The 13,563-nt window shown below is 38.3% G+C and overlaps 1 protein-coding gene across 3 annotated transcripts in view; it reads left to right on the plus strand.

Moving 5' to 3' along the window:
- The window catches only part of EXT2 (exostosin glycosyltransferase 2), a 334,688-nt gene that overhangs the window by 12,270 nt on the left and 308,855 nt on the right, over window positions 1–13,563 (plus strand). For all 3 annotated transcript variants that reach the window (XR_007766582.1, XM_050898477.1, XM_050898478.1), the window contains 2 exons: window positions 2,890–3,029; window positions 3,913–4,006. Coding sequence is in view for 2 of the 3 variants with exons in the window: in XM_050898477.1 (XP_050754434.1) it covers window positions 2,890–3,029; window positions 3,913–4,006 (234 nt within the window). In the remaining variant the exon portion in view is untranslated. The remainder of the gene's footprint in view (window positions 1–2,889; window positions 3,030–3,912; window positions 4,007–13,563) is intronic.

Raw genomic sequence — 13,563 nt, forward strand, 5'->3', positions numbered from 1 at the left:
AGCTTGGAACAGAGGATGGCTTTGTCAATTGGAGGGAAGATTAAAATGAACTTTAAAGAGCTTATGTGTGGATTTATTTGGGGGCAAAAAAGAGTGCTACATTTAAGGAGAGTTGGTCAGATTATATTTTTTGTGTGCAGCTTAGTAGTTAAACTCTACAAAATTCTCTGTATAGATTTGACAGACAGAGCTAGAAGATTTGTCAGCATGCAGCTATGAAAACATCTAGGTGAAATGTGTTTCATGGCCTTGGCCCAACTTCCAGAGGCCTTTTGATGTGTCAGTGAAGATAAAACTAGAGAGCGTTCTCAGACCCCTGTGTCTCTTGGCAATTCACTAACAGAGAGGTGCTTTGGCATGCAGTGTGGTGAAGTGAGTTACACCATAGGCCACTATGCTGTGTCTGTGGCCACCAGCACATAATCTGTCTTTGAACTTCGGCAAATGATGATAAAATAACAAACAAGCTGAGGAGAGGCAGAGTTTCCACCCCTCCTGTTATGTTTTGTAGGAAATATGTTTAAAATTCCTTGTGGAGGAGGGGGAGAGGGAGGAAAGGGTCACCCTGAGTCCTAAACTTTCAGCCAAAAGGAAAAAAATAATATTTGTTTGCTTTATTTCTTTAAATACCGACTGGATTGCTCAAGGATAGCAAGTCAGGGAATCTATATCTATATCTTGCTATATATGATTTTATAACTCAGAAGAGAGCTAGCACATGCCGAGCTTGTTAAAATACTTTCCTTTGCAGAGCACTGCATCTCCCTTTGGAATGTCTGGCTGATAGCAGTGGTGATGTGAGGAGATGTATTTATAGTAACCTTTGTCTAGACAGGAAAAATGGTTATCTGGGCAGATGAGCATGTGTGTCCACATCTGGACTTTTTTTTTTTCTCTCCCAGACCTTAGTAGAGTCTCTTCCACCTGCTGCTGTGTGATCTAGTCAGTCAATGGTTAAAATGTGTGTTCATTCTCTCCACTCCTTCCATCCCCTGAACTCTTCTTTTCCTTCTCTTCCTGTCTGAGAGTGGGGGAAGGGGGACTGCGATCACAGTTCATCCTTTCCAGCGCTGCCTTTACAGACTTCCTACTAGACAGGCTCTTGGGCTTCTGGGTTGCTAATGCTTCCTGTTTGCAGTCTTCTCTTGGATGAGGTTTTCAAGGCTTTTAGTACTCTATGGATATGAACACAGGTCTTACAATTGCATTAGGAAACAAGTGAAGAGCCAGCAAACCCCCGTGTATTTCCTAGTTCCATTTTGATGCTTTGCTGCCCTGCTGAGCCTCCTGGCTCCTTTTCCTCAGGCCACAGAATGCAAGCTGAAAAGATGTTTTCATATCTGTGGGAGCCCCTGTATCAACTTTATAATTTTTCTTTCTTAGACTTAGGGATAATACTGACTTGGGCTTTTTCCTTGTTTGTGTAGCTGAACTCTACAAGCATTTATTTTGTGATCTTGAATCTATAGCAAGATTCCTCAGTGGCAGTGAGAACTAAAGTCCCTATTTACAGGGTGAGTGCAGTATAGTCAAGAAGTCTTCTCTGCTGCAGTTTAAACTCACGGCTTTTTGTCTTGTGTGTTGTGGACATGAGTAAGTGGATTATGTTCTTCCTTTTTGCAACAACTTTTTATATCTTTGAAGTTCCTTTTAGCCATCTTCCTCCTGCCCTCATCCCTTCAGAATAGGTAGTATTGATATAGTCAATCTTTCCTTGGAGGTCATACTTTCAAGGTAAGTAATCATCCTGGTTTTTTACCCCTGGAAGTGCATTGCCCAAGACTGAACACACTGCTCTGTCTGAGGTCTTTTATTACTGAGAAGAGTGAGTGATTCCTTCAGGTCTTAGATTGTACTTCTTTTTGCATTCTAATACAACCTGTGGGTGGAGTGGTTTTTTTTTTTTTTTTATCAACAGCACAACATTGCTGCCACGTGAATACCCTTTAGTTTCCTGTCCTTTTGTAGGAAACGTCCTCTTCTGCAAAGTGCAAAACCTAGCCAGTTACTTCATGCTTTATATTTGTGCAGTTGGTTATTTTTATCTAAGTGTTGAACCCTATATGTATCGGTATTTTTTAGTCAATTTATCCATGTAAGGTTGAACTCTAATCCCGTTATCCATTATGGTTGCTAATCCTACAAAATCATAGGTATTGTCAGATCTAACAAGTATGGTCTTAATTCTGCTACTCGGTTAACTAAGGGACACATTGAATACTTTTGCACCTGGGAAAGATTATTTGGTCCATCACTGTTTTACCTGTGAGCCACTGCCAACTGCTTTATACTTAGAGTTCTGTAACTATAATTTATGTAACTGTAAAGCCTATGAGGGCTTTATCTAGCCCATGATTTCTTAATTTGCCTGTGAAAATGCTGTGAAAGATGTCAAATGCCTTTTAAAGTTGAGATATGAAATCTATTACTTCTCTGCTATCCACAGAGCTGGATTGCCCTGTAATGGAAGAAAATTAGGTTGGGTTCATACAGTTTGTACTCAATAAGTTCACATTGATTGTTGCTCATCTTGTTATGCCAGACTTTCAAAATGTTTCACTTATTTTTCCCCTTGAATTTTCTCAATTAGAATTCTGAAGTTTGGCCATTAAAATAAAGCATAGAATAGTCCCATCAGCTGATTTCTCATCTCTCCACTTATGATATTTTTGAGCCTCTGGAAGATAAAGTTGCGTAATTATTTTGAATTAGCTAATAGTTCAGAATACCTTGGTTGCGTGTAGCAAGCCTGTTTTCCTTTTGACTTGTTTTTTTATGAGGGGGAGGGCAGGAAAGCATAATGCATATATACATACACACACACATATAATACAAATCTAACATTTCCTTTTTTTCCTCATCTGTGTGTTGGATACCATTTGTTGACAGGAGTCTACATTCTGTGTGGTTCTGCGTGGAGCCCGCCTGGGACAGGCTGTGCTAAGTGATGTTCTTCAAGCTGGCTGTGTCCCAGTCATCATTGCTGACTCCTACATTTTACCTTTCTCTGAGGTTCTGGACTGGAAGAGGTCTGTACCCTCACTATTGTACATCAAACCACTGCATAAGAGACTTCATTGCATTCAGTGATTTGAGTGAAATCTGTGTGATAAGTCAAGTGTACTGGGGGTTACAGGGAATAGAATACAGAGTAAGATACATGCAGTCTTTGCCCTTGATATATTACACATCAAAAATAGGAGAGGAAAACAAACGAGGCAGAGATGACAGAGCATTTGGTTATCCTGTAGCCGATCATATTTTTTCTAAAACAGACTTGCTTTGTTATCTCGTGCTTGAATTCAGTGAGGACTGGTCTGCATTCAGGCTCTTTTAAGGAAAGTATATGATAAAAATTTCATCACGTAAATGCTAAATTCTCTATATTGTGTCATGATTCCTAAGTTCATCTGAGACAGAAAGGTATAATTATTTTGTAGCTGAGTACACTGTGTTAAGCGCTTAGATTATTTTTCCATGCATGCACTATGCCCAGTTACATCATCTTAGGGTAATACGTAGAAAAATTACTAGTTTGTATATGTAGCACTGTATATGCTATTACTGTTTGGTCAGTCCAAAAATCTCAGCTGACAGCAAGTCAGTGGCAATCCAGAGATGAGAATTCAGGATTTCTGGATCTCTGTGCCTTCCATATTTATTAGATTATCTGTACAGATCAGTCCACAGACTTTTGTGGCATTATCTGTGGCCAAACTGGCTGGTGTTGTGAAGGAACTGCTACAGAATAATTGATTACACTGAGAAAAGACTGCTTCTTTCTGCTAATATCTTCTGAATGTGTATTATTAGAAGAGGACAAGATTCTGGGTTGGAAAAGCAGTTGCCATCTTTTAATGTAGAACTTCTTTCTTCTCATCTTACCATGTGTTTTCTGGTTTTTGCTTATAGGGCCTCTGTTGTCATCCCTGAAGAAAAGATCCCTGAAATGTACAGTATTCTGCAAAGTGTCCCCCAGCGACAGATTGAAGAGATGCAAAGACAGGTAAAATAATGTACTGTGTTTAAATTATTTTCCTTTATTTACGGTTGGAGTGTAGGTTCATACACCTGCCTTACTATGAAATCTGTTGGAATGCAGAAGCATCCATTGTACTCTCATGTTAATATTTTGATTATTTGACCCTCTTCTTCTTTTATGCTAAACATGTGCATTCACCATTACTTTTCAATGTTGTGTCTCTACCCATCACTGGTGCAGCTAAATGTGTTGAACAGCAGCTGTTGATCAGTACTACAGTACCCATCAGGTCAGGAAGTTAAGAATGTTGCATATGATTGTGATTGCAGAAGAACACTTCAGTAGGCAGACTTCAGTCACTCAGAGTGGATTTTCTCCAGCCTACTATGTTAATGTACATGTTGTTGTGAAATATATTATAGGATCTTTAGCATCCGCAGTGATCAATGCCTCCCCATCCTGGGTTGCAGCAGACCTTCTGAAATGTGAAAATGAGGTCTTGACTGTCTGCTTTTTCATGTAAAGATCATGTGGTATTCGCCATGAGTGGAGACTGTCAGTTTCTACCAGTGTAGTCAAACTCCGCTTTCATTAATTTCACTTTTTCTTCTGTCCCCTCTGCTTTCTTAATGCACCCTGGGATGGAAGCTCTCCCTGAATGCAGGTGTACTGCCTACTCTCATATATTAACATATTTCTGATGAAATCACAGTGTATATTTGTTTCTTTTTTCTACATGGTATTTAAATTTTATTAAAGAAGAAGTTCAAGAGTCTGTCTTTATCTCAAGAGAAGCTTTGGTTTGTAGATAAATTTTAATTGCTCAAAATGTGAGGGAAGCATGAAGTCCAAAATGTTTTAAATATTTTAACTAAGTTGACAATTCCTCTGAGAGGGAAACTTTACTTATTTGGTGACTGGAAGAGCTGAGATCACAAACTGTCCAAACTCGTGAATGAAGTCTGTGTCGGCTGGGTATATAGTCAAAAGGAAATGTCTTCTAGTTTACTCCAGTTGATGCTGATTCCTGTTTATTAGCTTTGCTGTTACGGACACTATCATCATCAGTTGCTTTAATTCTAGAGCTCACACATAAAGTGCAAGCTCAACAGATGAGGACAGTTAGCCATGTGAGGATTTTCACAAAGTGTGAAGAGTTTTGTTGTCAGATTAGGGGGTAGGATTCAACCACGTTGTTCTTTTGGTGGTTGGAATATATAGATTACATTTTTTGGGTGGGTGAAGAAGTAAGATGTTAACATATATTGTAAGCTTGTGTCTAGGATCTTTCATCCTTGTCACCTTATCATACCTGAGCATATATTGTTATAAGGTAGGGAGATACTGTTATCATTGTTTTTCCTGATGAGGAACTGAGGCATAGAGAAAGTAAGAGCTAGGTATGTAGGGAAAAAGTAAACTGTTTGTCAGGTGACTATTAAAGACACATGGGATTTCTGTAGTCGAATTTCTGCAAGAATTGTGAAGACATGTTTCTGAAATTCCCTTACCCAACCTTAGTTACAGAGTCATCTTTTATGTGGTCCTTGTAAAAAGTGACCCAAGGCATGGTTTCTCAGGGTGTAGCCTACAACACTCTAGTTTTTTCTACCTAGACAGTGCTAAAAGCTGCACAGTCTATATTAATACTGGATATGTGTGGAGAAAGTAGACTCTCGAATTTAGCAGTAAATGTCTTTTCATGCCTGAATTCTGTTGCCAGCTTCACTTCATTCTCTGCACAGAGAGTCTGCAAATATCACAGCAGCCGTCAGGGGTCTCCTTTCTCTTCAGTCCCTTCGCACAAATGAACCATTTTGGTGGGGCTCACTGGCAGCACCAAGTTGCCAGCAGGGATGGCAGGTGAAAAAGTAGCTTTGCTGTTACAGCTCCTAGAAACATGATTTTGCTTTATTTTCTTTTTTTCTCTGACATGAATGTAGAGATGCTAACGCTAGGGAGTTTTGCCTAATAAAGCTTTAAAACTGACATTAATAGTCTGTTAAAGTGTGCGTTGATTTTCTTGTTGTCTATTTTACTAATATCATAAAATAATCATTTCAGGATAGTGTTCTTGTTCTACAGAGAATGCACTGGACATTATGGACAGCTTAAACAGTAATTTTAAAGTATGAAATCAGGAAACAACACTAGTTCGTAAAACAAACAAACAAAACAAAACCAAAAACAAACAAAAAAGCCCCCTAAACATTCACAATGAAACAAACCAACAAAAGCCCCCTTAATTCAGATTATCTATGTTATCTATATATATATCTGTAACTCCATAAAATGAAGTTAAAATAGAAGATATTTTAATACCCAGGATACAGTTCTAGTCTCTCTGGAGTGGATTTTGTTGGATTATGGGTGGTTTGTAGTAGTCATTGTCATTGGGTCCAAAGCATCACTGAACATATTGGAAACTGTGACTCTATTGCCCACAGGTGGGAAGTATATTTTTTCTAAAGCTTCCTCTCACATCTTGATGCTTTTGTTGAGGATATAGTTGTGTGTTTTGGTAGTAAGAGTACCAGGATGAAATCACAAGGTCTGTCTTTCTCTTGTCGTCATTAATTTATTTCTGTCTGCATATTGAGGATACTTAAACATGTTATCCATGCATTTCATGTCCTGTCAGCCTTATTTACAAGGTAAAGTCCCAGTGTAAGCATCTAGGAAATTCCCTTGCTGATACATGGTTCTATGTTCTAGCTATTTAATACGATGAAAAAGTACTTAGTTACTGATATTGTGTGGACTACCAGTAACCTGATTGCTTTTCCTCGTTGATAAATATGCACTAATATTCCACCTGTGCTACAGATTTTTTTCTTTTTCCTCGTCAGTCTCACAGTAGGGAGCAGTTGCACACTTGCTGTCTTTTGATTTAAATGGTTTGGGAAAGTATCTTAGGACTTTTTGGCTAGACAAAATGTCTTCCCAGTTTTTTTCAGTGTCTTCACTTCAGCAGCAATGTACGGGAATTAATGAATAAAGATTCACAAAATAAGGCTAAAGTGATGATAGGAGAAGAGAGAATTTGAAGTTGGAATGAACCTTTTGAGGAGGCTGGTGCTAAGGGTAGTTCAGAAGCAAAGTGAATGTGTTAAGTGCTCTATTTTGTTTCTTAGGCAAGGAATTACTAAAATGAAACTCAACTAATACCCATTTATAGAATGAATCTGCAAATGAACTGGAGTGATTTATACATGTTTTCAGATGTGATCTATAGCAGTTGTTTATTCTGCTTAGCCATGGAAGGGCAACAAAAGCTTCAAAATATTCTGGTTTTGCAAGTAACCCATATTTCTCAATAATATTTAAACCAATTCCTTTTGCTGCTTCAATTTCAAGGGCTAATAACACTTGCTATACAATATTTTGATGCTTGTTTTGTGTCAACTGGAAGAGAACTGACTGAAACTGGTCTTGTGGTATGTTTGGTTTTTTCCAGCCCATTCTAGTTTTCACCGAGCATTGCTCTTATCGAGATGGAAACAAAGATAGTTAGATCACAATGATCATATTCTTTCTTGTTTTTAAGTTGTGAAACACTTGGAGTTTGATATAACAGTTACAAAAAGATTGGTCCACAACTGATGTTAAAATAAGGAAAAAGTGATCTTTGCAAAGAGCTTTTATTAAAATTGGTATGAAAATTGTTTCACAACATCTTACTGTTCCCTTTGCAATTAGGATGTGTTTCAGTTTTATTTCAAAAACTTTTTGTTGCACATAAAATTCCACTAGGGGAGACTATATGTTTTTGATAAAGACTTGTGAAACATACTTTGCCAGTACCTGCCAATTAACGTACTTTTTCAGTAAATTAAGAAACCAGTTGACATGTTCTGACATGAGTATGGTTGAGATCATCCTCTTTTTAGCCAAACAGAACAATTCCTTGCTCTAAATTTCTCCTGGTTTTTAGTAGGATGAAGCATGCGTTCATCATACCTATCAGACTTTCTGGGTCTGATAACCTTTGTGGGATTGGAGCCTTGCTGTCTGACTACTTTGGTTTCAGTGGTTGTCTTGATTATGACATAATTCTTATCCTTAGTTGGAAAACCTCATGATTAAAACAAATTTTATTGTAAATGTTAGCTTGCCAGTTTTCTTTGTTGATTAGGTACTCTTTTTGCAGTATTTTATTGCAGTTGATTCTCTGGAGATCATGCATCAAGCTTAAAATATACATATACACACACAGATATGTATATATAATTTTTTTCAAGTTAAAATGGATTGTCTGCTTTTAATGAGTAAAATTTTCTCTATGCTTAATTTTTGCTTTGTTTCTGGAAGTACTTCTAGCCATACATCTGCTGGAGAAGAGAGGAAGGCTTTTAAAGAGAAGTCATTACATTTAAAATATATAAGAACCCGTATCTGAAAACATTTTCTTATAGTTTGTGCACTGATCATGAGCATCACACAACACTGTCATGAAGAGGATGAAATACAGGTGCTTTAGCTTTGGAGTAGTCATCTGCTAGGACCTACGGCTGGTATGAGCTGGGCTGTGATTTCCTATAGTACAACTTTATTTTGCTCAGTTGTTTTGTCAGACAGTACATGGTATAAACCAGGAAAGAGGTTTATTGGTTTGAGCAGGGCTGGAGTGTGGGAAATCAGAATTAATTTCTGCTGTCCTGCATTATACCCGATTGTGCTGAGATCTCTGGAGATTAGCCATATTAACTTATGATTTTATTGTGCAAACTTGTGGAACATTTTGCCCTCAACAATTCCTGGTTCGGTTCCCTGTCCTTCCTCACAAAAGGGAATAGTTTCTGTGCTCATTGCCTAGTCTACACTGTTGTGAAAAATTGTTACGTATTTTCAATACTACGTATACAGCCGATGTCCATGAGAACTGGAGACTAGCATATGATAGCTTTTATAAACTCCAACATATTAACCATCAAAAAGAGCCTCTGCTAGTTGAGCTGCTAAAATTAATAGCAGTCTGGATGAAACTAATGCATCTCGGGGATTGCTGTCTTGTCTGTTTTCTACAGTAATGTTGTCATTCTCATTTTCTTTGAAGCTTCCTTGAACCATCCCCCTCTCACAAATAGTTCCACATGGAGTCTGAAACACTGGCAGAAGTGCCCAGAGGCAAGTTGGTAAGCAGCTCAGCTGCACAGCTGCTGATCCAGCAGACTTGATGCTGCATCCTTATGCTTTCATTTTCTCTGCACCACAAACCAGCACCCAGGTAACAGCAAAGTTCTAGAATTGGAGGGGCAAGAAATAGAGGTAAATGTAATAGACCTATAAGATAGTGAAATTTGAAATTTTGTCTTGCTCCTGAAGAAGAGTGAAACAGATAAAGGAAAAAAGCAAACCAAAACTTTGCTGGTATCTGCTTATCCCATGCCTTGTATAGTTTCCCTCTCAACAGAGTTTTTCTAATGTTTTGTTTTGAAAGCCTGTTAATCTCTAGAAACATATTTCACCACTGTAGTTGATACATAAATGTCTTTAACTTGTATGAAAGTTTTCTTCAACTTATATCTGAGCCTCTGTGCCTTTTTTCCGTTCTTTTTGTGAGATGAATCTGTCTATCTGAATATACAGACATTTTGTAAATGTTTTTCCTCACTAAGTATCAACATACTTGGAAGTCTTTTAACACAGATAGGCTCATTAAAGCATAGGATCAGAATATGAAAGTACTATGCAATGGGAATAGAAGGGTTATTCCTCTGTTTATTTAGGCATTCTTTCTCACTGAACAGATTTTAGGTAAGGAGTTTATTTTCAAAAGAAGGCATTGTGTGCCTGTTCCTTTTTGACTTTATAACACTCCCCACCTCCTAAAAATAAAACTTTTGAATTAATATCTAGTCTGGAAGACTGGGTGACTTTGTGTGCTCTAATGGTACAAGAACGAAGAGCTAGTGTTCTTGAGTGCAGGAATTCTTTTCATCCTGGTTTCCTAGGGAAACAAGGGTATGATCACATACAATGTGCATGGTGATTTCTCTTCTGATTTCTGTTACTGCCCAAATTCAACCGAACTTACAGAGAGGTGGAGATGTTGGAGATAAGAAATTCCATAAAATTATGTACCTGTGTAGAAGCTAAGCACCCCAGAACAGCATGGCTTTTTAAGGGAAAATTTGCAGCTCAAGCTAACAGTAATAGAAAAACCCCTTGCAGTTACGCCTTATGAATGATTCTGCTTTGGGAAAGGTTTTATTTGGAACTGGCACATCTTAGGCCAAAGAAATTCAGGTACAGCATGACCAAATAATAAAGTGACGAATGAAATTCAGTATACAAAGGAAGGGGTATATATGCAATTTAAAACAGCCTTCTCATAGGCAGTGATGGCCTCTCAGCTAGCTGCAGTCACTTGGAGAAGAGTTCTTAGAGCTGTAATAAACAGTTTTGTGAAAATAGAAATTCCATGGTCAGTTATAGACAAAAAAAGTAATATGAAGAATTTGTAGAAAAGAGGTAGAGAACAAAATGGAAAATACTATGCCACTGTGTAAATCTGTTGTATGTCTGCACCCTGAATACAGTCCATAGTTACGATTCTCCCATCTTAAAAAGGATATAATAGAACAGAACAAGGGTGATCAAAAGTTTCACGAGAAGAGTGAAACTAACACTCTTCATCTTGAAAACGAACAATTGGGGATAAGACGAGGAGCAAGAATATAATACAGAACTATAAAATAAGAAGGTCATGAAGAAAGTGAATGGGTATGACTGTACATTGTTTGATACAATTTCATTTGGTATTTCTAGGACTTGTATTGTTGGGAATCTGGTCTAAAAAAATAAAAAAGGAGATGATCTTTTCCCAGAACTAGTAGGTAGTCTGTGGGACTCACTGCTTCAGCATTTTGTGTGAGTGGAGGGTTTTTATTGGCATAAAGGGTGAATGAAGAAATCCAGAGAAGGAAAATCTGTCAGAGCTGAATGCAAAGATATACCCTCTGGCTTAGAAGTTCCTGAGTTGCAGACTTCTGGAAGCTGGAAAGTACTTTGGGGAAGTGGCGGCTTATGCTTGCTGTGTCTGTGCGGGGGAGTTCCTAAGGTACCTGCTGCGGACTATTGTCAGAGACAGAATACAGGAGCAGAAGGCCATTTGGTCAGACCCGGTGCAGTCGCAGTGAGGCAACTTCAGGACTTAAGTTTGCAGGAGACCTTAGTATTATACACTTTGTGGAACAACCTTGTCAGATCATCAGTGGTTTTTTAAATGCATCTTAACTTCACTGGCTGCCAAACACTTCAGTGAGAGAATATTGACTGTGATGTATAGTTTCCTCCATTGTATGAATGGATAATTCACTTTCCTGAAGCCCCACAAGGTACTCTCTCAAATAGTGGCCACGCAGCATTCTTGATTTTTATTAATTAAAGTTTTAGGTAATCACAACCTCTTGTCTTTTCAGCCTGGGTGGACGATTAAAAGCTAAAAAGGGATGTAAATTCAGTTTAAAAAACGTGGATAGAAAGTATGTAGTTTGCAATGTTTGTTCCCACAGTTGGAATACCTGGCGAAGCTATTGTGGTTTTTCTAGTGCATGTCCCATGTGCCTCAGCCCTGACCTGAAGAAAAGTTCAGACTCCAGGTCAAACAGAGCTGAAGACACATGCATAAATCAATGACTTGTTTGAGTGCCACGTTAAAACAACATGAGTGGCTGGCTTTTCTGACCCCTCCTCCCTTTCATTTAATGTGCTTCTTTGGCTCTTCTTTAAAGAGGGCTCTGTAGAGTAATTTCAACTCTTATCAGCTTGCTGACAGCTATATGAGCCTTTCTGTTGGCTCCAGGCAATCACTGCCGGTGTGTGAAACATCCCATTCTTACAGTAAAACGGTCCTGCATAGAGTTAAAGCAAATGGGTGGTGGAGTTTTCCTGTGGGTGGTGCAGCTCACATGAAAAAGATGGGATTTAGTTCTTGTTAGCCAATTAAACAGAACTTCATTTCAATATCTGGACACTGGAAGCTCTTTGAGCATAGTTAGATTTTTACAAGTCCGTTTAATGAGAATATTCAACTTCCAGCTGCAGTTCTGTCCCTGACAGGGGACAGCTTCTGTCTCAGGGTTCTTTAGACTCATCATTATCAAATCTAAACGAACTTTCATCTGTCTGCCATTTGTAGCATTTTAAGGAGTGTGATTGGAGAGGCTAACCCTGCTTTAATCCTCCCAGAGTGCTTCAGTGGACCGGGTCCCCCATAAATGTCAGGCCTGGACAATTTGCCATCTTATCAGATGCAGTGAAGTTAGTTCCAGCCCTCTCACCCCTCCCCCAGAGGAAAGATTTGTTGCTGCAAACGGCAAAAGACAGACAAAACTTTTTCCTGGCTTACTGCCAGGATCACCAGGGGAGTTGTAGAATCCTTGGCATTTATATATGAGACTTTCATTGCTCCCCCCTCCCCTCTTTGTTTGTTGTGGAGAGTATCCTTATCCTGGATTTTTTTTTCCTCTTGTCTGTCCTGACCCGTTGCTTTCCAGAATGAAGAAAACTGTTTTCATGCTCGTTGTGTTACAGAGTGGTCTTCATGGCATCTCTGAGAAAGAGCTCAGAAATTTGAGAGCAGTCAGCACCTCAGTGAATGATTTTTATAGGATGCAGTTGTGCTGCCTTTATCTAGGTTTGCAGCCGTTAAACAACAAAAGGTTAAACTTCAACCTTAAGAGGGAAATTATGCTATTTTAAGACAATATTCTTTGTTTTTTAAGATTTGATTTTAAGAGTCTGTATTTTGAAGAGTCTGTATGTTGTTGCGAAGTGGACTTTTGGTACTTACCCTTTGCGGATTGCTGTACACAGCTTGGATAGACTACAGATAAACCCAGATGATCCAAAAATTGGAAAGGCATATAGTTCTTTTAGAAAGAATATATGAAAATATTCTGTGTCATGCACATGAAGCAGTTAGCTGCAGATAAATGGATGATTAAGCATCTCTCCTGGTGTTCCACTCATTCTTTGTTACTCTGTGCTCTCCCTCTGCTGCTGCTTAGTCTGTACCACATCACATTCCTTTATCAAATTCACTTGCTCCACTTACCCCTTCATTATTTAAAGTGTTACAACTTTAGCATTTACCTATATTGTATAAATACACTGCATTGCTGTAGTAATTTGCATGTGAGTATATTAAATAGTAGTAGTAAATACACCTTGGTCTTGCATCCATTTTACTGATGAGTGGATAGAGGCATAATTTGTACAAGGTCAATTCATAATATTAGTAATGGAATTTAGAAGTCCTGGATCTTGTTTTAATGACTAAATCAAATGTATCTTGCAACACAGTAGGAACGTTTGACTTTTAAGTTACAAAGGTTTTGCATGTTCTATAGAAACAATCTGCTGCCAGATAATCTTTAGATGGCTTTTCCTTTAATATTTATCTGTAAATTGTGCAGTTATATCTAACAGTTTCTTAGATGCTTGTATATAGGAAAATTATGTATCTTTGTTACAAATGGAAAAGTGGGCTGTGCTAGGAATATACTGTAATGCCCTTTGGCTTGCAAATGGTGTAATTTGTATCTGGGGGTTGGCGCCTTCCTTTCCCCTCTGCT

This window comes from Gymnogyps californianus, chromosome 5, assembly GCF_018139145.2.
Source record: "Gymnogyps californianus isolate 813 chromosome 5, ASM1813914v2, whole genome shotgun sequence".
Classification (NCBI taxonomy): domain Eukaryota; kingdom Metazoa; phylum Chordata; class Aves; order Accipitriformes; family Cathartidae; genus Gymnogyps; species Gymnogyps californianus.